Source organism: Corylus avellana, chromosome ca2 (genome assembly GCF_901000735.1).
Source record: "Corylus avellana chromosome ca2, CavTom2PMs-1.0".
Classification (NCBI taxonomy): Eukaryota; Viridiplantae; Streptophyta; class Magnoliopsida; order Fagales; family Betulaceae; genus Corylus; species Corylus avellana.
In genome coordinates, this window is record NC_081542.1 from 7,685,216 (window position 1) to 7,710,156 (window position 24,941).

The following is a 24,941-nucleotide window of genomic DNA, read 5'->3' on the forward strand; positions in this document are numbered from 1 at the left end:
TTAATCAGACATCAGTGGGCCAGCCTAACATGTTTTACGTTGGCATTTGGGCTAATAAAATATAATATTAGGCCACCATATTTTATTAGGCCACCTTCTTTCCTAGAGGATATTATAAAATAGTAATGCAATATATATATATATATATTTTTCACTTAGTCTAGAGCCTAAAGGCTAGGAAAAAGGCCATTCCAATTTACAACCAATTTCACGTGCAAATAGTTTACTTCGTCCTCCATCAATGAGGATTCCCATTGGAATATTTGAAAAAGATACGATTTAATTTCTTTTACGCGTAGTTTGTTTTGGTGTAAAATATTTTTCTTATTTTAAGTGTACGGTAACCCGTAAAATATTAATCAACCTGAAAATATTTTCATGTGAGAAAAAAAAATAACTTTCATAAAGCGTAAAATAATTTATACTTTTTAGCCGCTCTCTCACACTCACTACAGGTAATTGTGAAATGTCTCTTATATGGGACCTACCTATTCGCACATGTTTTGGATAACCCAAGTGGGCTCCCACAAGAGCCTTATTATGGTCTGTTAGAATTGCGTTTGATGAGTCTAAAAATGCTTTTAACACTTAAAACTACTGTTTTTAATAAAAAAATACTTGTTTGGTAAAAAAATTAAAAGCGTTTTTGAGTATCCAAAAAGCCTACAAATTTTAAAAAAATATTTTTGGTAAAATCTTAAAAATGAAGCATTTGTCCAAAAGCTCTTTTTAACTTAAAAACTTTATTTTTCAATCGTAATCACAAACAAGCTCTCATAATTACCTTATCAAATTACAAACAATATGGATAAAGACAATTGCATTCAATCTCAATCTCACCCTTAAAAGCATTCTTATTCCCACAAACCATTTTCCTCTACAGCTTCTCTTCTTCGTCTCTCTTTCTTATAGCTCCTCGTATTATAGGCAATTATATTATTATTGTTAGTCAATATGACCTCGTGACCATCCTTATTCCCATTGAGGGTGGCCGCCCAACGCCTTTCTCCCTCTCTAAATTCTAAATCAATAAATCTAATTAAAAGTAAGAACTCAACCTCGCACTTGAAAAATATGCTTGTGTTTGCCCGAAACACATTTAAAAAAAGGTATCATACAATTTTATGAGAAATGTTGGGTTGCTGTCACAATCTCATTTAATCTATTATTTTAGTAAATAAAGATAGTATCGTAACACATTAGTTGGAAACCAAATCTCTTGAGAAATGCTAGACATAATCCAATTTTCTTCAGCAAACTAAAGTAAAAAACACTTTTCAAATGCGGACCAAGAAAATAAAACACCTTCAACATTCTATGACATAAAAAAAACTTTTTTAAATCAAAACACAAAATACAATTATCAAATTACTTCACAAACATGACACTATTTTTAGAGCTATCTCAATTGGCAAATGAATATATAGTGTTTATTGAAATTCGAATATTCTGATCCGTATGATATATTAGAATAGGTTAATACTATAATTTCATATTTTTTTATTTTGTCTTTAAGAGGTAGTTCAATAAATTGGGACCGTGCTTAATAAAGTGGAGGTCACTAGTTTGAATCCTCCTCCACCCCTCTTGTACGGACGCAGCGGACATGTAAAAAAATAATAATAATAAAATTCATCCAACATTTATTCAACAAAATTATCACTGATTGGATGCTTTCAACTAATCAATCATTGAATTAATTATCATTTTAACATTGTTCAATAATTAGATTAAAAAAAAAAAAAAAACATGTGGGATTATTCAGTAAAAGAACGCCAAATCTCTCTTTCTCTCTCTCTCGCTCTCTCAATTATGAAGAAATATTTTGGTAGCGGTAAGGGAAACGGGTGGCCCAGTTTGCTGATCTATATATAGCAGAACCATTGCAGGCTCCAAGACCATACACATCATACACCTTCGCATTCTCTCTGAGCCATTTGCCCTTCAGCTCTATCTTCTTCTTCTCTGCTTACACAGATTCAAAGGCTCAAGTTCCAGGCTTTCCAGGTTAGAAACTCAACTGGGTTTTGTGGGTTTTTTCTGAATCTCTCTGTTCTCACTGCCCTCTTCTTGTGATTATTATGTGTTTTTGGTTTAGTTCCTACTATTCTCTTTCTGGTTTAGGGTTTAAAATTTTGTGGGTTTGCTTTAAATTCTTCATAGTTGGCTCTGTGGATCACATTTGTAGATTCCCTGCTTCTTTGCCGTGTTATTTTTTTCTTCAATGAATATTTATTTGTTTCTTTTCTTCGTAAGTGTATTCTCCTATGTGCTATTGGTTATCAAAATAAAAAGATGGAAGTGTTAGTGTGGGTTTTTCTGCTAAATTCCATTTTCCTAATTTGGTTCTACAATTTTTTTTTTCGACGAAATATGTTTGTTTTGATGTACACATTTCTGAATAGTTGATTTGCTGTGCTATATGATTTTTTTTTGTCTTAATTTGGTTTTACAAATTTAGAAGATAATTTTTTTTTTTTTGAATTGGGTTAGCATACTGGTCTTTTTGCCAGGTTACATTGTTGTTGGTTAAACTGTGATTCGCTAAATTTACAGTGTTTTCAGTGGGATGTTAGTGATAATTGGATGGGTAGGACTGCTCTAATTGAATTTGGTTATTGGGTTTGCGTTAGCGTTCTTGTTTTGCTCTTTTTGTATCTTGTTTGTTTCTCTGAGGGATGGCCGTTGCGTGGAGCTAGCTAGAGGTTTCTCTGGTCCTTTAGTCATTATTGTCGTTAATGTCTCCAGATTTGGATTTCACGGTGAAAAAGTCGAGTTATTTTGTACTAATTCAGCACAGTTACTAATTTGTGCCGTTAAAGCTTATGAACTCTTTACTCTTTTCTGAAAAATCCAGTCACTGCAGAATGGGGAGTGCCGGCGAAACCAAGTATGGTGCATACACCTATGAGAACTTGGAGAGGGAACCATACTGGCCATCAGAGAAGCTCCGGATCTCTATTACTGGGGCAGGTGGTTTTATTGCTTCCCACATTGCCCGGCGCTTGAAGAGCGAGGGCCACTACATTATTGCTTCTGATTGGAAGAAGAATGAGCACATGACTGAAGATATGTTCTGTCATGAATTTCACCTTGTGGACCTGAGGGTCATGGAGAATTGCTTGAAGGTCACTAATGGAGTTGACCATGTGTTTAATCTTGCTGCTGATATGGGCGGGATGGGCTTCATTCAGTCCAACCACTCGGTTATCATGTATAACAACACAATGATCAGTTTCAACATGCTCGAGGCTGGCCGAATCAATGGGGTTAAGAGGTCAGTAGTCTTGGATATTGTATACCTTGGTCTTGGTCTACTGAAATTTCCATCGATTTATTTGGAGCAAATATGTATTTTCTTTTTTCCTGTTTTACCATAATCAAAATGATTGTATAAAAAATTCTCCATTTAGTGCATAGGAAACGATGATATGCCTCTAAATTCTGATAATCGGATTTGTGTAGGTTTTTCTATGCCTCTAGTGCTTGTATCTACCCTGAATTTAAGCAGCTGGAAACCAATGTGAGCTTGAAGGAGGCTGATGCCTGGCCTGCTGAGGTTCGTTACTCTTTGTGGTCAAGAATGTTTTAATCTACTAGTTTTTCCTTTGTAAATTGTGGATGTTGTTAATGATTTTGCTTCACGCATGGGTTTAGCCTCAAGATGCTTATGGCTTAGAGAAGCTGGCAACAGAGGAGTTGTGCAAGCACTACAACAAAGATTTTGGTATTGAGTGTCGTGTTGGAAGGTTCCATAACATTTATGGTCCTTTTGGAACATGGAAAGGTAAGCTCTTGATTTTAGTGGTAACTTACACATGCATGATTTGTTTCTTGTTGAATTTTTACTAATTTGGTTGCTTGGTTATATCTGTTGTACAGGTGGCAGGGAGAAGGCTCCAGCTGCTTTCTGTAGAAAGGCTCAAACTTCCGTTGATAAGTTTGAGATGTGGGGGGATGGACTTCAGACCAGATCCTTCACCTTCATTGATGAATGTGTAGAAGGTGTACTTAGGTAAGTGCTTGGTGTTCTTCTAACTTGTATAGCTGAAGCTCACATCAAATAGGCTATTATTCCATTTCCTATCAAATCTTTGTCTGAATTGCTATTAAAATTCAGCATGAAGTTGAATCTTTAAGGGCTCCTATGCGATTTCTTTTACATTATCAAAAAATTCTTCTTGAACAAGTAATGTCACTTGTAATAAGGACAGGAGATTTGAAGAAATTAACATATACCTCGTCAATTACCATTCTGATTATTTTTTAACATCTTGGAAACTGAAGGTATAAATCTATCTATCTTGGATAGTAACATTGTGTAGACTGGGTAATAATTTTTAATTGTATACTGTTTCACATGAAAAATCATGAAAGTGTAATTTTGTAACATACAAATCGGCATGTTTGACTGGATACTGAAGATATATCTTCTCATTTCTCACGAGTTAAACATCCTGGAATCAACTTTTGTTTTTAGATTGACAAAGTCGGACTTCCGTGAGCCAGTGAACATTGGAAGTGATGAGATGGTTAGCATGAATGAGATGGCTGAGATTGTTCTTAGCTTTGAGAACAAAAAGCTCCCCATCCATCACATTCCCGGGCCAGAGGGAGTCCGTGGTCGTAACTCAGACAACACACTGATCAAAGAGAAACTTGGTTGGGCTCCTACAATGAAGTTGAAGGTATTTATGACCGACAGCTACTTTCCTGTTTGTAAAGTTTCTTAATAACGCCTAAGGTTGAACTTACTATGTTGCAGGATGGGCTGAGATTTACATACTTTTGGATCAAGGAACAGATTGAGAAAGAGAAGGCTCAAGGTGTCGACTTGGCAGTTTATGGGTCATCCAAGGTGGTTGGAACCCAAGCTCCAGTTCAGCTAGGCTCACTTCGTGCCGCAGATGGGAAAGAATGAGGTGGTTGAGGCTGATAGCTCAATAAGTTGCACTTAAGAAAGCCAAGTTTTATTAAGGTTTATTTATGTTTTAGTGCTCTGGTGCTTATTGTCTATTATATCGATATGCTGGTTGCAGTATATTGATTTGTTTCAAGGGAAGCTTTTATGCTCCCAATAACTGTGCTCTAGCTTTTCAGGCAACCTTCTCTCCCTTAGAATATGTTGGCCTTTATGATAAGTTATGTCTCTTTGCCCCTTCTGAAGTTGGGGGATGGATGATCCATATCTTTTTTCAGTCTATGAGATAAATTTGTGCTTCAAATCTTGTGATATTTCATAAGTATTGACGTATTGTGCTTCTCTGCTTTCAAAGGACTTGTTTGCTTGTATCCCAAGGTATTAAGTCACTTGCTATCAACAATAAAGCTTTTGTCACTTCAAGGCATTTAAGCGTTGATTGCGAAATATTGCAAAGAAATTGTGGGTAACCTGTTTTGGGGGATCTGGATCCCCTGGAATTCCAGATTCTAGAATTAGAATATTAATGGTCCAAAATGTGCCACGTGGTTAAAACCACTTTCCTCCCAAACCCACCAAAACCCACTTCTTCATCACGTCTGAAAAAACAAAATTTCAGCTTTACCCTTCTTCTTCCTCTGCCTCTTCTTCCTCTTCCTCTGCTTTCTTCTTCCTCACATCTAGACATCCCTCCAAAAACCCACTTCTTCTTCACGTCTGAAAGAAAATTGCAGCTGAGATATATTTTTTTTTTCAGACGTGAGGGAGAAGATTTAATTTGGGAGGGAAAGTCTTTTGGTATCTAAAAACAAGTGGGTTTTGGGAGGGAAAGTGTTTTTGGTGTCTAAAAACAGTGGGTTTGGGAGGAAAGTGGTTTTAACCACGTGGCACATTTTGGACCATTAATATTCTAATTCTAGAATCTGGAATTCCCCTGGAATTCTAGGGGATCCAGATCCACGACTGATTCAACGAGATATGCCTTACCTACATTAAGATTTAAAACTTGTCGTCTACGAAATAACTGTCAAAAAGCCTCCAAATGTCACATATCCGTCGCCTACCTACTGAATCCTAAGGATGACTTTCCTTTACCTAACATAGATATCCTGGTAGAAAGACTCCTCCATCTTGCTAATGAGCGACCAACTCACAGTTTTTGCAGTGAATATTCTCTAAGAACATACGCGGGCAGTTAAAATTTGTTATATTCATAATTCGTTCAAGTAGTTCAAGGTTTGGTGTTGCAAGAGTTACGGAAAAGAAGAAGAAAATTTTTATTAGTTTTTGATCGATTTTCTCATCAGCCAAACAGAGTCATAACCGAGAAACCACTCTTTCTTATCGTTTGATAGATTTTTCTCACCAGCCAAACAAACCCAATAACAGAGAAAGAAATAAAAGAACCCAGATGCAAATAAGATTACCCATATGCAAATAAGCTTTTCAGGGAAATTTGAAGCGAAAAAGTTAAAGTGGAGGAGACTAAATAGGAAGGAAACAAAGAGAGCAACAGAATTCCAAGAGAATGGAGAGAAGAAGTGACTAATTAAAACAACAAAAGTGACTGTTTTTTTTAATATATGGTTCGGAATCATCGCCGGTTAGAGAGAGAGGCTCTAACCTCTCTCTAGAAATTTTTATCAACCTACGTTTTTTTCTTCCATCTCCCTGGTGAGAGTAGCCGCCTCCGTAGTGAGGTTTTTCCGGGGAGGAGATATGGAGTTTTTCTCCATTCTCCTCCCTCTTCTCTGTTTATATTTCCTGCTTTTGGTGTTTTCTTCTGTTGTTTTTGTTGTTGTGCAGTCCGACCAGACCAGGAGCTCCGGCCTCCTTCATCCTCTTCGATCAGCCTCTGTTCTGTCGCCGTCCGTTCACCGCTGTGTAGCGCCGCCCGCCTCCTCAAAACTGATTGGGTTTTTAGATCTAGTTTTGAGAAAAACTAGATCTAGCCTCTTCGGTCAGTTTTCCACCAACACGCGTCATCCCACCTTGTTTCTCGGCCTCTCAACTTCCCAACGCCACCTCCTCCGGCCAGATCCGACCACCACGCGCCGGCGCGTGGATCTCACGCGCCGGCGCGTCAGCGCCACGCGCCTGCCAGTGCTCGCCATTCTCCGTTCCCCGGCCGTTGTTACTGTTTTCTGGTCTTTTTGTTGTTGTTTTCCTATTGTTTTTATTTATTGTCGTTTGTTGTTGTTTTTGTGTTTTGTGGGTTATTGTCTCCTAGTTTTTTATTGGTTTATTTCTTTAGTGGAGACTTCTGTAACTGAATTTGTGGTGGTTCCTCTCTTTACAACAGTCCTTGTTACGGACTTTAGCAGTGCTTTTATCACTTCAACTTCCTTCTGGCGGTTGTTGCTGGTTACAAGTGGGGGTTCAGATAGGTTCGCCTTAATCTGTGCCCCTTTTGCATCTGAAACCGCCTTGTGCGGCCCCTTGAGAGGACCGGGGCACTTGTTTGTCCCATTTCCTACGCTTTGTATTTATTTTTACACTGCTTTAGTTTGTTTTGGGTCTATTGTTGGGGAGCCCACCCCTTTTTCGTTTTTAGGATCGTCCTCTCTTTCTTCCTTTTGGATCAGGAGTGGAAAGGATCCTTTCATATAACCCTTTCCTTAATCAATTAGAAAAAAAAAAAAAAAAAAAAAAAAAGTGACTGTTTTAACTAATAATGCTCTTAAGAATGTCTCATAATAATGAATTTTAAGTCGTCAAGGATGGTATTTTAATGGTCTCAAAGTATTTTCTACGTGGTAAAGTAAATACTAGAGCATGAATTAATCGATTCTTGCAATAAAAATTATCATGTTTGATTAGTATAACACATCTAAAATTTTACTGGGATTCTGATAAGGCTGGATCAGGTTATAGTTTAATCAAGCCTGAGGATGGTTTAATCAAACATGAGGGAGTACCAATTTTTACCGTCTAATCCTCTTTTGTCCTTCTGACAAATACCACTATAATCATAATCAAGCTACTTACTCTGATTGGTTTTTTTTTTTTTTCTTTAAAAAAAAAAATTATATGGTGTTTTGGATACCTAATCTTACACTAATTAGGTGTTCCTGGTGCGGAGGTAAAAAAGGAAGTTACTTTTGCCACGTGGGTGACTATTTATGATGGTGAATAATGGTGATTGATGGTTGATAGATTTTTTATTTTTTATTTTATTTTAATAATTTTGGGTATGGGATTGATGGATGCGGTGGCTGAAAATGGCAGGATTAGATAAATATCATCATCATCTGACGTGGTTGTTTTGTTGCAAAGTAGGAAGCTTCACATCCCATGGTTCACATGTTGTTACGTGGTAGCAAAAGATGCCTAAAAAGTACTGGATGTACTCTTTCAGCTTCTTTCTCTCAAAGACAAATGGATTGAGAAATTCCATCGCACGTGGGACATGCTTGCATGTGCTGCTTGCAGCTTTGCACTGATAAGTACTACTGTTGTCGGACAAATATAGGCACGTGGTCTGCTTTTCATATGTGCTTATCTAAACATGCATGCCCTTTTCTTTTCCTTCTCTGTTTGTCTTATCACTATATACTTGGTCGTTTACTCTTCTTATACACCGTCCACATGTTCATGTCTTATAGATCCGTTTCTTAAAATAAAGTAACGGTAGAAAGAAGATTTTAATCTATTTTATGTTTTGCTAATTGGATCTTTCTTCTAGTATTTCTAATTCTTAGAATATATGAGTATTGAATGATGACATTTTCAAATTTTTTTTTTTTTTTTTTTTTTTCAGAAAACATTGATCGGAAAAAATAAGTCGAAATGGATAAAATGTGTGGGGTATTAATATAGGACCCATAACGTACATAGCAAAGTGCAAATAGTACGAGGTTTATGTTGCGCTTGTGTTAGACCATAATTTTTGGCATTAATAAAAAATACGTATTTTTAAATACAGTTCAATAGTTCAATTGTAGACACAAGTACAATTTTACCCTAGATCTAAATCTAAATCTACAATTAGATCTAAAGCAAACCATCAGAAATGGAGACCAAAAGAGACCACAAAGAAGACACCGAATACTGCTACCAGAGAATGGGAGGACTCTGTGTTTTTTCTCTTTGGTGTTGTTGCTTGAAGAGAATAAAGAATTGAGCACTTCTAGAGAGAAGGCAGAGCCTCTCTCTATCTCTAGAAGTCGGAAGTTTCTACTTACTCTTAATTCTTAAACAATACTTCAATTAAATTTCTTAATTGATACAACTACAAGTCTACAAGGGCAGATAAAAATGATAAAAGAAAAAAAAAACTATTTATAACATGTTTACCAAATATGATTTATGGCCAATTAAAAAAAAAAAAAAAAAAAGATTTATGGCCACCATGCCCAGGCATGACTTGGGCACTAGATGCTGGTGGTGGGTTACTGAGGTGGACTTGGTCCAGCCCCTTTGAAGGTTGACAGATCCTGTTGGTGTGGCCCATGTACTGTCAACTTGCATGCATGGCCTAGTTGGCTTAGTTGCCGTGTGGACTGGGACTTGCTGAGTGCCCCTTGTGTTGATGAGTCGCTGAGCTAGCCACATGCACTGATTAAAGTTATGATCAACTCATTAATTAGTTATTAAAACCTTGTACTTGACACGCTATATATAGCTCTTTAAAATTAATCTTTCTATATATTATTATACAACCGATTACGTGTCTTGTTTCAGATAACATTTCATTTGCCAAAACAAAACAAAAAAGAAAAATAGTAGAAGCTTATTAAATCAGAATTCAAGTCCTCACATAAACCGCAAATCTTTTCCCACAATCATTTCACGAATAAATTTGAGGCTTATTATTCGTAAACTTAATTAACAATGTGCATGATGGTGTCCCCCAACATGAGCAGCATGGACTACATGTGCATGATGGCCTCCATGATGATGGTGTGCCCCAACATGAGCAGCATGGACTCCATGATGTCCTCCACCATGGCCAAGCCCTCCGTGATGAACATGACCATGACCATACCCTCCGTGATGTCCTCCGCCAAGGTGATGCCCTCCGTGATGCCCATAACCATTCTGGCGGCGATGTCGCATGAGACAACATAGAGCAGAACCCATGCTTACAGAAAATTATGGAATTAGAAATTCAATTCACTCAAGATTTAAGGGAATATTATTCGAAATTCACTCAAGTATGGAGATTAGCTTGAGAGCCATCAATATATATATACATGGTGATGGGTAGATGGAGATCAACCTTGCCATCCTCGAAGACAGCGTTAAGCGCGTATATATTGCGTGTACGTAAATGCTTTACGTTCTGCTTTATAGAGGAAAAAAAAAGAAAGTTTTGCGTTCATATTAGACATCCATGTGAATTTATTGCATAGGGAGGATAATTAAGTCCTTTTGATGACATCCTAGAGAAATAGAGACTTTTTCTCCTTTGATGACATTGACCTTATTTTATTTTATTTAGTACAAAACAAAGAAGAAAGCAATAAAAAAACTAAATTCAACAGGCCTAGACCACTGAATTAAAGGAAGGTTCTTCCTACTGGTGATAGGAATTGAAGCTTGTGGAGAAGGATAAGTGAGAATGTGGCCAGAAAAACTTCTAGCTATGGCCTAACCTGCTGCATAGTAGGCATAGAAATTTGCACTTCTATTAACTTTAATGGCATTCAAGGAGATTGAAGCTGGAATTTTAGGAAATTGACCTTATCCTTACTTGGTGATAACACATTATATTTTTGTAGCTTTTTTACCTTTCCATCTTTGAAGACCAGTGGCTTTAAGCGCGTATCAATTGCGTGTAAATAGTCAATAGATATTTTCCTTCTTATCGAAGGAAAATATAAACACCTATTAGCTTCCATAAGTAAATAAATAAAAATTAGATGAAATGATCTCATTGATCTACTAGGTGATGACATGCATGTTCTTCGAAAAAAAAAAAAAAACACTAGCTATGTGATTGTTGATCTGCACTTTCTAGTTTTGTACCTTTTATTGATGTGGTTTTAAGTTGATGAGGATTTATGAAACTGAGTCTTAGACGTCGTGAAACAGGGGAACGAATAACCCAGCTCAGGTACCGCTTTAATGGGCGAACAACCCAACCTTTGAAACATACTACAACATTAGGTGGCGAAGCCGACATCGACGACTGTTCATGTCATTTGTTACTGCTAATTACATTCTGGTCATGATCCCTATATCTTATAAATTTTATAGAATGTGATAAACTTCTATGGAGGTTGCAAAGTAAGGAGGTGCAACTCTTTATAGGGTAGCAACCATCCATAGGTTTTTTTTTTTTTTTTTTTCAACTCTTAATGAAGAGTTGGAAGGATGTCTATAAAAGGCTGTGGGGGCATTAGTTTATATATATCACAAATAATTAAGTCTGGTTTACAAAGAAAAACGACTTCAATAACCTTTCAAGTGGGACATTAGTTTTAGAAGTAAAAAAACCGAAGCCGATATGCATAAATAGAAAAGTAGAAGCTGATATGTAATAGTACAAAATAATAATAATAATAATAATAATAAATAGACGTGTTGAAACCGAATAAAGTGTTTGCAAAAGAAATTAAGCATGGAACTCAAAACTTATATATATATATATATATATATATATATGGAAAAAAATAAAATGACCTCAAACTACTAGCCATGTGCAAGTTGGCCCATCAATGTTCAAAAGCATAGCCGCCTCACATACATTATCCTCTTGGTCTTAGCATTTAGCAACCCCCACTCAACTTTTACCATTTTGATGTCTTTGGTGTCATTTTTTTTTTACTTATTTTTTTGTCAATTTTATTTTTTAATTTATTATTAGATCTACGTACAAATTCAATGATGGATTTACACATATTTTATATGAAGATGGACAAAAAATATGTAGAAGATTGAAACCAAACATTTTTCGCATCTCGATGGCCAACATGATAAGTTTGTAATCCATATATACTAATCTCTTCTGCCAATTTTGGAGTAATATTATAATTGTTGAAAATAAATTCACACTACAAGCCCACCACATTCTGGGCCTAATGGCCAAGGATAGGCCCATGAAGATATTAGTTAAATAGCAAGGGCTATTTAATTAATTAATAGTCTTATATTCCAATCAGGATAATATTGGAATAAAGACGTCCTACTTATCTCTACAAGATGACTACTCAAGATTATCTGTACATGATATCTGTTGAATGTTTATCTGTACATGATAGCTGTTGAGTTCTATCTCAACTCTGGACTCTCAAACCAATTCAAATAAGAAGATCCAGTCCAAGTCTACTTTGGCTCCCCAAGCCTATAAATAGGCCCCTACACATAATACTAAAATATTATGAAATATTCTCACATATTATTGAGTTAGAAACTTTCTAACTTTGGCATCAGTGTTCCTGGTTCCCCGGGGACCCCCTTGACAATATTATTTTTTGGAGTGCACAACGACGTATTGAAGACCCCGAATAAAGCGTATCCACCGTGTTAAAAACTATTATAACAATGATCATGTGAGCAAATATATTTGTTAACTGGGCTAAATACTAAAATATTGAAATTTAGTTCTTTGGGTTGTTAATTATCAAGTTCAAGCCTAAATTCAAGCTTAAGATCAAATTGGATTCAAGTTCAAGCCAAATTTGCTAATTTTCTACAAAAGCTCGGGTTTATTTACAAGGCTTTTTTTTCTTTTCTTTTTTTTTTTTTTTTTTTTTTCAAAGCTCGGGTTGATTGCGTTTATTTGGTTTTTGGTTACATTTAATTACTGGATTTGTTTATTTTTCAACAAGTTCAAGCTTGATCACCGGTTTTATTGGATTGGTTAAATTAATTAATTAACGAATTAAATGTGTTGCTCAACAATCCTAAATTACTATCTCTAACCCAAAACGATGATTAAGTGGGGTCCTAAGCTAAGACTAAGCAGAGTGCGTTTGACATTACGATTTCGTAGACCATTAAATAAATCGTTTGAGATTGCATTTTTTAAAATTGCAATTTGAAAACCTATAAAATATGCATTTTCAAATCGCATGCAAGTGCGTGCTTTTTTTTTTTAAAATGCTAAATTGCGTTTTTAAAAGTCACTTTTTCAAATCACACATTTTAAAATCATTATTTTTAAATCAAACTTTTTGAAATCGTAAACTCAAATGAATTCCAAGTCTTGACTAAAACTAACAAATCTTAATGTTAGAATTTAATGCCTCTTAAATCTTCCTTGCCATTATCTTAATGCAATAATCCTTGCTAAGAAGAATGCTCATAATTTGGCAATTCCTCCTAGCTAGCCACCAGACTATTTTTAAAACCTACAATAATTTTTTTATACACTTATATATATATATATATAAAGAATGAAATTAAACGAAAATTTGATTAATTCTCATATAAAGTTGAAATATATTAATTGTAGCAATTACTTTCTTTAGTACTCATGAATGTGCCAGGCAGGAGCTTGGGATTTGTTACACAGTCCTGACTAATTGATAGTAGTCCCAAAATATTCTTCATAATAATCTCATAATATTATTTCTTAATTTATTTTTATTTTTTTTGTTATAATGATTGCATATTATTGAAATCTCCTTATTTTAGACATTATATATTCGATAACATTATTTTTCTAAAATAAGCAGCAATACTAAAATGATGTAAACACCAAATATATGACAATTCAATCAATATTGAAAGTTTATTCACAAATTACGTTTTCCAAGAGATTCAAATTCTCTTTAAGAATCTAAATTATCTCGTTATGGATCGGACTTAATATTTAGGTTTGTAACATGTTTTTCAGGCTTGGTTCGCTATGTAGTTGAGCTTCAATCTTAAGCTTACATTTGGCTTTTTTCATTAATTAAGTAATAAATAAGCCCAAACTAAAGTCTAAAGTTCATTTTATAGCTCAAGTCTAAAGTTCATACTGACTTTTTGATGGTCCTCCCACGGGATTTTGCTTGACACACAAGAAACAAAAAGAAATGCAGCATTCAATGACGATGAAAAATTGTAGCTTAGAGTCTAAAAGTCGTCGCTAATAGGTCGTAATAATTGCTCAATCAAAAAATGTTACCAGCAATAATTTTTGAGTCGTCGATAATGTTAGAAGTCAATGTCACCATTGTTATTAAAAAAAAAAAAAAAAAAAAGGAAGTGAAAAAAAGATAAGAGATTAATTAATATCAGCCTCCATTATGTTTCAATTTTGGGCTACCCCAAAACTTAAAAAAAAAAAAAAAAAAAAAAAAAATCTACAAACATGGTCAAGATCAGAAAGGAGAAAATTCCCACTCCAAAACCATTTGCACAAAATAACGTATAAAATTCCAAGCTGGGTTGTAATTGTCATGATATCTTCATTCAAAAAATCTTTACACCGATTGACCCTATTCTTTTAAGGCCGTGACAATCTACCATCTTCCTTTTTTAGGCACGACGTGATGATAAATCCAGTTGCCCATCTTGACCATTGACCCCCTTCCTAAACAATATCTCTCTTTCTCTCATGTCTTCTCCACGTAATTGCACCAATCAAGCGAAGCCGGCATCGAGAAAGAAAAATGATAGAATTTATTTATTTTTAAATTATTTTTAATCATTTTTATAAAGAATTGATCATTAAATTTGTACGGATATGTCTTTTTCAATTTATTTTCATATCCACATCAAAATATTTTTTAAAATAAAAAACGAAAACACACTCAAAATAAATATATTAACAAACACAACTATTAGTATATAGTGATCTCTACAAACTATACTCACAAAATTTTTCACATGAGTCCATAAATCTAATGATCGATCTATTGAATTTGTAAAATGAAATAAGAAAAAGATAAGAAAAATATTGAAGTGATGAAAAATAATTCTTTACCGTTGGACTGATATATGTTCCGATAAATAAACCCAATAAAAACTCTATTGCCGGTGGAATCTGCCTAACTTTTTTTTTTCTTTTTTTAACGAAAATGTATCGGTTATTCCCGGTCATTGGTTAAGATCAGAAGTCAAGGTTGCACAACATTGTTGTTATCTCATACGTGTTCTGATAGGGGTGTTAACGTAATTCCACCACTTCATCTCCTTCCTATAAATTCCGATCCCGCACACCTTGAACCGCATCACACAACTTAAAATTGTACACAATGGAAAGGATTAGCGTAAGCTTGGTGTTATCTCTCTGCCTGCTTGCTACTGCAACTGCCCAGCAGTGCGGCAGGCAAGCCGGCGGCAAAACATGTGCCAACAACCTTTGCTGTAGCCAGTACGGTTATTGTGGGACAACTGATGACTACTGCTCGCCTTCCAAAAATTGTCAAAGCAATTGTAAGACTAGCGGCGGCGGCGGCGGTGGTGGTGAGAGCGCCTCTAATGTCAGAGCAACATACCACCTGTACAGGCCTGAGCAGAATGGGTGGGACTTGAATGCCGTGAGTGCGTACTGCTCGACGTGGGATGCCAACAAGCCGTTGGCATGGCGGAAAAAATATGGTTGGACGGCGTTTTGTGGCCCTGTTGGGCCTCGTGGACAAGCCTCCTGTGGCAAGTGCTTAAAGGTGAGTACAAAAAATATGGAATTTATACGGTAAAAGTGAGCTGCAATTTTATCTAAAATGAATTAGTGATAATTTAGAAAGACAAATTCAAATATTTTATAGATTTCGGCATCGTGTTCAACAAACGTAACTCTATGTCGAGACAAGCTCAAATTAAGTGAAATGAAGAGACATTTTCAATTCTTAATTATCTCTATAATAAGATTATAGTTATTTTATAGTTAAAATTTTTATTTTATTGCATCTAACTTCCATACTTATACATAACTCTATGTCGAGTCATCTAAAATTTGCAAATAATACGATAGGGTATATTTATCACTACGTGACATCCAATGCTAGGTAACGAACAGTGGAACAGGAGCTCAAACAACAGCGAGAATCGTAGATCAATGCAGCAATGGAGGTCTAGATCTGGACCAAGCCGTGTTCAACAAAATAGACACAGATGGAAAAGGCTACGCCCAGGGCCACCTTATTGTGAGCTACGAGTTTGTGAACTGCGGTGATTGAAGCAGACACTACTCTATCCTATTCAATCGTATGCATGATGAACGATCGAGTAGGAAAATAAATAAATTTGTACGATGAATAAATGATGTCCCATCGTCATGAATAATTGAGAAAATGTTGTCGAATTCATCTGTGGAATTCGATCATTTCTTGAGCATCTAAAAACTTCAAATTATAAATACAAAATGAAAATATCCCAAATGGGAAAAATGTAACACTTGCCTTGTTCAAACTATCACTTCAATATTATAAGTTATATCCCTGTTATTATTTGAAATTAAAAACAAACCAAAAATATCATACGTGATACACACATGCTATGTGGTGGGTTTACAAAGACCTTTTCCTATGAACAACTTCCTATTTTTTTTTTTTTTTTTGATATTTATACTTTTTAATACATGTAAGAAAAATTACATTTCATAGTTCTATATATTATATATATATCACAAAGAATTAAGTGTGGTTTACAAAGAAAAATGATTTCAATAACCTTTCAAGTGGGACATTAATAAACGATTTCAATAACGGAATTAGTTTCCGGTCAGTCTTTTGTTTTTCCATGGTTATTTTTCTAAGATTAAACCATAGACCAATGACAGAGGAGTTTTCAAGCATAAAAAATAATTGTTATTATGGTAAAGGCAGCAAATGGTATTGCGATTGATAAAGCACTAGTAGCGAAAATAAAAAAGTTAGGCAATTGAAGACCTGGTAGTGGATAGAGGCGTGATTCGCCGAAATTTGCTGTAGATCTGAAACTGATTGAGACAGTGACTTTTCATAGATATTGTCTTATAATAGCCTGAGAAGCTATTGTGTATGTTATAGATAATGTTTGACTTGTATATTTTACCCCATTTAATTGTTATATCAATGAAAGTAATAATTTGTTAAAAAAAAAAAAAGTGGGACATTAATTAGTTTGAGAAGGAAAAAAAAGAAGAAGCCGATATGCAATAAATAGAAAAGTAGAAGGTGATATATAATAATAATAATAAAATAGAAGTGTTTTGCAAAACTAACAAGCATGGAACTCAAAACTTGTTTCTAAAAAATTACGCGCTTATGTTTTTATAATTATTTATTTTATTTTATTTTTGTCTTCAATAATTAATCGGATTTTTTTCAAAGTTTGGTCGTCTCACATGTCATTCAACGATGATCCAAAACGTATGGCTGCCTCACGTTCGTACATTATCCTCCCGACCTTAGCAATTCCACGCGACTTTTATCATTGGAGATGTGTCGGTGTTATTTTCTTATATATTTTTTGTTTTATCTTTTTTTTTTTTTTTAAAAAAAAAAATTATCAATGAATTTGTAATATCCACGTGCAAAATTAATAGTAAGTTTCATTATTATTATTTTCATATTGCAGCACGCATCAAGGCCAACATGGTAAGTTTGTAATCTATACTAATCTTCTACCAAATTTGGAGTAATGATGATTATTTTTATTTTCATTTCTGTCTGTTGTAATGTTTTCCATTTAAGTGTAATTTTTTTTTTAACAAACCACTTTATAGAAAAGAGCCAACAGAACACAAACCGTCACAAAGAGGGACAAGAAGGGGGTGGATCTTTTTCACTACATATTGGAATAGAGAGGGGAGGGAAGAATAAGAAGGGAATGCAATCCGAGAAAACTTTTGTTGCGGCCCTATATACCACATGATGGGCGCAAAAATTTGCACTTTTGTTAACTTTTCTGGCCTCCCAAAGAAAGGAGGCTGGAATAAGTGATAAAGTTTTAGAAATTACATGTTCAATATGCAAATCCAAAACATTAGAAGGATTCTATAAAGATATAATAACAATAGATGAGTCCCCTTCTAGAATGAACTTATCAAGGTGCAAGGAAACTGCCAGGGAACCAGCCATGTGATGAAATAATGGAAAATTATGCAAAAAAATTATCTTCAAACTTTGTGTTTGTTATAAAAGGTCTAAGGCCCATCTATGAATCTAAATGTTTAGGTTCCCTTAAAACTTAACCATCTATCCGATAATCTGTAGGTGCATGTAAGAGAAAAAAACAAATTGGAAGGAGGGGGCATTTGACTCCTCTTGACCCCCCTCCCTCCGCCCCCTGCTGTTACGTGTTTAAGAAATTATTCACATAACAAAATGTACATGATATATATGGTTCTATTATGTCTACTTCCAAATGCTACCACTATTACTCTCATGATGCATTTATGCATGTTGCGGTAAGATTTTGAAAAAGAGTAATGTTATTTAGTAAATTGTTATACAATTGCCATATACATTGTTATTATCAAGTTCAAGCCAAATTCAAGCTTAAGATCAAATTGGATTTAAGTTCAACTTGGTTTGCTAATTTTATACACCAGCTCGGGTTTATTTACAAGCCTTAAAACTAACAAATCGGAATCTTATAATGCCTTTTAAAAACTAACACAATTTTTTCACACTCATAGATGGCTTTTAAAACTACCATTGAATCAAAATTTAATAAAAATCCATCTCATATCCAATGATGGTTTTAAAAGCCACATATAGATATAAAAAAATTGTGTAAAGAAATGAGAGTAAGTGTAGCATTATTCTAATCCAATAATCCTTGCTAAGAATGCTCATAATGTGGCAATTCCTCCTACCTAGCCACCAGACTATTTTTAAAACCTACAATATATATATATATATATATATATATATATATAAAATGCAAATTTTGATTAATTCTCATTTAAAGATGTAATATATTAATTGTAGCAATTATTATCTTTAGTACTCATGAATGTACCAGGCAAATTAAGCTTGGGATTTGTTACAGTCCTAATTGATAGGATTCCCAAAATATTCTTCATAATATATAATCTCGTAATACAATATCTCTTAATATTATTTCTTAATTTTTTCAAAGTTATAATTATTGCAATCTCCTTATTTTAGACATTATTCTATAATATTATTTAGCTAAAATAAGCTGCAATACTCTCTATAAAATGATCTAAATGCCATACAACAATTCAATCAATATAAGTTTACTCACAAATCACGTGTTTGCCAAGAGGTTCAAATTCCCTTTAAGAACCTAAATTATCTCCTTATATATGGACTTAATATTTAGGTTTGTACTTTGTAACATGTTGTTCAGGCTTGGTTAGCTATGTAGTTGAGCTTCAAACTTAAGCTTGTATTTGGTTTCTTTAAGTAATAAACAAGCCCAAACTAATATCAAATTTGAACTATTTATGATTAGTTTAGTTCATTTTATAGCTCAAGTCAAGTTCCTACTGCCTTTTTGATGGCCCTCCCACGAGATTTTGCTTGACACACTATAAACTACAAGAAATATAGCATTCAATGAAGACAAAAAATTGTAGCTTAGAGTCTAAAAGCCGTCCTCATCGCTAATAAATTGTTGTAGTTATTCAATCAAAAAATGGTACCCGAAACAGTTTTAGAATCGTCGATAATGTTAAAAGTCGTCATAGCTAGGTAAGTCACCATTATTAACAAAAACAAAAAAAAACAAAAAAACAAAAAAAAAAGATAACAGATTAATTAATATCGGCCTCCATTAATGTTTCAATTTTTGGCTGCTCCAAAACTTGAAAAAAGAAAAAAAAAAAAACAGTGTAGTCAGTACAAACATGGTCAAGATCAGAAAGGAGAAAATTCCAACTCCAAAACCATTTACACAATATAAAGTATAAAATTCCAAGCCGTGTTGTAATTGTCATGACGCTATATACTTTTAAGGCATGACATCTACCATCGTCCTTTTTATATATCCTACACTGAATTTGATCCCTAAAAGAAGAAAAAAAGGCACGACATGATGACAAGTCCAGTTGCCCATCTTGACCATTGACAGCAACATCTCTCTTTCTCTCATGTCTTCTCATCGTAATTGCGCCAATCAAGCCAGATTCATGTCTTGTTTCACACAATTGCACCGGTCAAGCTGAAGCACGCGTCGAAAAAGAAAAAAGGTGGAATTTATTTATTTTTTAATTATTTTTATAATAAATAAATAAATTTATCGTTGAATTTATTTGAGTATATATGTGTTTTTTAATTTAAATACTTTCATATCCACCTCAAAATATTTTTTAAAATAAAAAACAAAAACACACTAAAAATAAATATATTAACAAACATAACTATTAATATGTCTTTACGCTCACAAAGATTTTCATATAAGTCTACAAATTTAATAGTTGATTTATTAAACTTTTAGAATGAAGTAAGAAAAAAATGAGAAAAATATTAATACGAATCATTTCCGATTGAAAAATGCTTCTTTACTTTCTGCCGACAATTCAGGATTTAGATTTTTAATTTACTGTTTGAACTATTATCGATAATAAATAGAAAAGATTATTTAAAAAATTCAACCTATTTCAATAAATACGTAGGTTGCTTGATACATGTTCGGGTAAATAAATTCTATGACAGAAGGTTCCTGGCGCCTGGATCTCGATCCTACCATGTAACTTTTTAATTTTTAATTTTTACGAAAATGTATCGGTTATTCCCAGTCAGACGTCAAGGTTGCAAAACATTGTTACGTCATACTTTTCTAGATAAGGGTGTTTACGTAATTCTACCGCTCCATCTCCTTCCTATAAATTCCGGCACCCCTTCAACCGCATCACACAACTTCAAATTGTAGACAATGGAAAGGATTAGCGTATGTTTGGTGCTATTTCTCTGCCTGCTTGCTACTGCAACTGCCCAGAGCGCCTCTAATGTCAGAGCAACATACCACCTGTACAAGCCTGAGCAGAATGGGTGGGACTTGAATGCCGTGAGTGCGTACTGCTCGACGTGGGATGCCAACAAGCCGTTGGCATGGCGGAAAAAATATGGTTGGACGGCGTTTTGTGGACCTGTTGGGCCTACTGGACAAGCCTCCTGTGGCAAGTGCTTAAAGGTAAGTACAAAAAATATGGATTTTTTATTTTTATTTTTATTTTTATATCTAATTTTTTACATTTCCTTTTTTCCTTTTTATCTTTTTGGCCTTTTAATATTTTAACTCTTTGGCTTACATTTTGATTAAGAGCCTATTTTTAGATTTCGTTTGAGAAATAGAGATTTAATAATTTTTTTTTTTTTTTGATAAAAGCTTAAAAATTGAGTTTTTATGCATTTTAACCTTTTTAGAGTAAAAAAGAAAAAGGTAAATCCACTTAACCCCCTCAAACTACCACTTTAATGACAATCTATCTCTCAAACTATCAATTGCAACAATTTACTCTCCCAAACTACTAAAATAATGACAATATATCCCAAATTTTAACAAAATAACGAAATTACCCTTTACTAAAATAAAAACAAAAATATTAAAATTTAATTATTTTTTTTTCAAATTTTAAAGGTATTTTTGTCTTATTAAAAATTTTATAGGGGTAATTTTGTCATTTTACTAGCATTTGGGAGTAAATTGTCGTGCTTGATAGTTTGAGAGTAAATTGTCATTGAGGTGGAGGTGGTAGTTTGAAGGAGCTAAGTGAACTTTATTCAACAAAAAAAAACTTTTAAAATTTTTTATCAAACATGCTAGCTCGTGTTTAGTACGACTTTTTAGGTACTAAGTAATTTTTATGTTTTCTAACGCAATCTCAAATAGGTCCTAAACACGGGGAGGTTGGAATTTAAAAAGAGAAAGAAATTGATAAATCCAACTCTTTGACAAGCTCAAATTAAGTGAAATTGAGGGACCTTTTTCAATTATTAATTATCTCTATTTTATTATAATTATTTTATGATCAAAATTTTTATTTTATTAAATCTAACTACAGTCAAGTCATTTAAAATTTACAAATAATATGACAATATATTCACCATTGCATGCAGGTAACGAACAGTGGGACAGGAGCTCAAACAACAGCGAGAATCGTAGATAAATGCGGCAATGGAGGTCTAGATCTGGACGAAGCCGTGTTCAACAAAATAGACACAGATGGAAAAGGCTACGCCCAGGGCCACCTTACTGTGAGCTACGAGTTCGTGAACTGCGGTGATTGAAGCAAACACTACTCTATCCTATTCGATTGTATGCATGATGTACGAGTAGGACAATAAATAAATATCTAATAATCAATCACTTTTGTGTACTATGAATAAATGATGTCCCACCGTCATGAATAATTGAGAACATGTTGTTGAACTCATCTGCGGAATTCGATGATTTCTTGAGCATCTTAAAACTTATGTATAAGATTGCCTTAAATTAATGTGGTTATGCACTAAGCGAATAAAACTTCAAATTATAAATACAAATTGAAAATATCCCAAATGACCAAAAAAAAAAAGTAACGCTTGACCTGTTTAAACCATCACTTCGTTATAAGCTATATCCTCTGTTATTATTTGAATATGAAACAAAAAATATCTTATGTGATACACATGTTATGGCCTATGGGGTCGGTTTGGCTACATTCTAACCAATTTAATTATTGGTAGTCAAATCAATACCCCTCTAAGCTGGCTGCAATACGATTTGGGACACAACTTTTATACCATTATCTATGATTCATTTTTCACGTGTAGTCCATTTCATGTTTACATTGATTGAGACATGGTTTACCTCTAAAATTAAGTACGCTCAGTTAAACTCGTGACCCAAGTGGTAGTCTGGCAGCTAAGTGGTCATATAGCACGATTCTGGTTTGGGAATTGATTTCCTTTTACGCACTTGAAGTATTTTCGGATTAATGAGTTGATCTTGGGATTGATAAATGGGTCGTGTGGGCTTGCCCGTTCATAACTCAATAAATAAGATTACTAAAAAAAAAAAACTTTGGTGAAAGTGGTGAGGACTAATTTGGGTAGGAGGAAGTTCTAGTCATGTTGTTCACTACAAAATTACATTAATCGATTCTAAATGGAATACTTAATCATATTTAAGGTTGAAAGTCAAATGAGTATAGGCCCAATAGATCAAAACATGAAGCCTAATCTGAATTAAATGAATTGATTAATAGTTTTCATTGTTCATCTTGCTCTTAAGAAATAATACAACACAAATTAATTGATGTAAAGGTGTTTCTCACACACCCATTTTCCAAAAAAAAGAACATGCAGGGGGGAAGCAAATGTTGCAGCTGGTTTAATTAAAAGCAATCACATGAAGAGAAAATTTTCATTTACACAAAGTTTAATTTTTTTTTTCCTGCTGAACATTGGGCTTGGCTTAGAGGGACAACCCAGAATCATCATCCTCATCTAAGCTTGAAGTGTAAACGAAATAGAGAGACCAAATCAGACCAAACACACCAAAAAGTATCCACCCAAGAAGGTTGTTGCTCAAGCCAAAGGGAAGCCCTGTTCCTTCTGTGCTCAGCCTGTCATCCACCAAAGCCATGGCTGGCCCTGTAGCACTTGTGGTCACAGCCCATGCTGCCCCCGCCATTGATGCAACCATGCTAGCATTTGAGCCTGCACCGCTCGCGGGTGGCTTCTCCTGCAGGCTGCACCTGAGCTTTCCCCTTGTCACCATTCTTGGCAACCCTATCAAACAAGCACAACATGTTGCTAATCACAAAATACAAAATAAAATAACATGTGTTTAACTATATTTCCATGTCTATGTTAATCACTAATCACAAAATAAAGTGTCATCAATCTGTTACGATTTTAAGTGTTCCATATACCTTAAGCACGATTTTAATTATGTATATATAAGTTATTGGCCTATTTTCTCTTGCAAGTCGGTTTTTAAGGATGTCTTATACTCAAAGTTTATATCATTTGATATCAGAGTTAAACACCACATCGATTATAAGATGGAATGAGATTAAAATGTGGTTAGTGTCAATAAAGATGGTTATCTTAACTATATGTATATACGTTCTTAACTACCCTGCCATTGTAAGTCATGAATATTCAATGGTGAATTCTACTTAAGATTTATATCGTAATCCTTCTCGTTTTAGGTTTAATCAAACTCTTCTAACTTTTCTTCTTCAAAGCAAAGAAGAAAGGAACAAAGAAAACATGCCTAGTTGCAATTTTGTTGCAACCAAAGACTGAAGTAGGAAGAAAAACAACATTTAATGCTTCATTGTTGTTGCAAACTCAAGAAGGATTTTTCTACCATATCTCTACTATAAACAATTGCAGTGAAAATTAAGAATGTTACACCAGAAAAATATTCTTATTGATGCGAAGCAAATTTTTGAGGTATATATATATATATATAGTAATGAAATCTCACCGAGAACGGCGGATGAGTCGATTCCACATGATCCGTTGAGAAAAAGACCGTCACGAGGTAACAATTTTGCAAAGTTGGTCGCCGGTGACGCCGGCGTTATTTTCGCCATTTTTTAAGAAGAAGAGAAATTAATGAAAAAACAGCTGGTTTTGTGCTGTCACGTACAATCAGGACTTTTAGAGGATTATTGGTTTATGTTTCGTGAGCCACCCAATGTGGATAAATAGATAGCCTACCGTTAATTTCACATCCTTGAGACCGCCAACTGGTGCCCACCACGTGTCACTATGATTATCCATTGGACATTTTCTTTTGCATGTCAGTCCCATCTTGCTTTTAAAATTAATAAAATATCATTTCATTTTCATTTTCATTTGTGTTTCAATTTAAGCTCAATTTATTTTGACATAATTTTTTTTTTGGTTGAAAAATATTTTTAACGAAATTATTTTTTGAAAAATATTTAACAAAAATTAAAGAAGTTTTTCTGATCAAATTAAAAATGTTTTCGGTTTGAATGTTATTTTATGTCGTACTAAACACCAAAAATATGAAAAATATTTTTGCAAAAATCATTTTGTATGAAACAAATGGAGCCATAGTTCATATATTTTCAATTTAAACAATTATACGCTTGATCTTTAACCTCATAAATTGTTGAAGTGAAACAATGCCATTCTTCTTACTTGGACGATTCTTAGAACATGTTTTGCAGGCTGCGATTTCGAATGCTATAAAAGGATTTGGCTTCTCTCATTGGACACCA

General features: G+C 34.2%; 4 protein-coding genes across 5 annotated transcripts; 3 read left to right on the forward strand and 1 right to left on the reverse strand.

Annotated features, from left to right (window-relative positions):
• Positions 1–1,837: 1,837 nt before the first annotated feature.
• Positions 1,838–5,263, forward strand: LOC132171353 (GDP-mannose 3,5-epimerase 1). Of its 2 annotated transcripts, none has more exons than XM_059582648.1 (7): positions 1,838–2,007; positions 2,867–3,277; positions 3,466–3,559; positions 3,658–3,787; positions 3,883–4,015; positions 4,481–4,688; positions 4,766–5,263. In XM_059582648.1, the coding sequence occupies exons 2-7, from the start codon at positions 2,868–2,870 to the stop codon at positions 4,919–4,921; spliced, it is 1,131 nt and encodes a 376-aa protein (XP_059438631.1). In that variant the 5' UTR covers positions 1,838–2,007; position 2,867; the 3' UTR covers positions 4,922–5,263. The 2 variants fall into 2 exon arrangements, with proteins under 2 accessions (XP_059438631.1, XP_059438630.1); XM_059582647.1 differs by having other exon boundaries at positions 1,839–2,007; positions 2,858–3,277.
• Positions 5,264–15,035: 9,772 nt separating this feature from the next.
• LOC132172622 (pro-hevein-like) lies at positions 15,036–16,246 on the forward strand. The gene is made up of 2 exons (XM_059584156.1): positions 15,036–15,465; positions 15,808–16,246. Exons 1-2 carry the CDS (start codon positions 15,055–15,057, stop codon positions 15,976–15,978), a joined length of 582 nt encoding a protein of 193 aa, XP_059440139.1. The 5' UTR covers positions 15,036–15,054; the 3' UTR covers positions 15,979–16,246.
• A 4,367-nt stretch (positions 16,247–20,613) lies between these two features.
• LOC132172624 (pathogenesis-related protein PR-4-like) lies at positions 20,614–22,130 on the forward strand. The gene is made up of 2 exons (XM_059584157.1): positions 20,614–20,887; positions 21,814–22,130. The coding sequence occupies exons 1-2, from the start codon at positions 20,630–20,632 to the stop codon at positions 21,982–21,984; spliced, it is 429 nt and encodes a 142-aa protein (XP_059440140.1). The 5' UTR covers positions 20,614–20,629; the 3' UTR covers positions 21,985–22,130.
• Positions 22,131–22,996: 866 nt separating this feature from the next.
• LOC132172173 (photosystem II reaction center W protein, chloroplastic-like) lies at positions 22,997–24,360 on the reverse strand. Its single transcript, XM_059583624.1, has 2 exons — positions 24,176–24,360; positions 22,997–23,469 (listed from the first exon to the last, which is right to left on the reverse strand). Exons 1-2 carry the CDS (start codon positions 24,282–24,284, stop codon positions 23,153–23,155), a joined length of 426 nt encoding a protein of 141 aa, XP_059439607.1. The 5' UTR covers positions 24,285–24,360; the 3' UTR covers positions 22,997–23,152.
• Between the last annotated feature and the right edge of the window lie 581 nt (positions 24,361–24,941).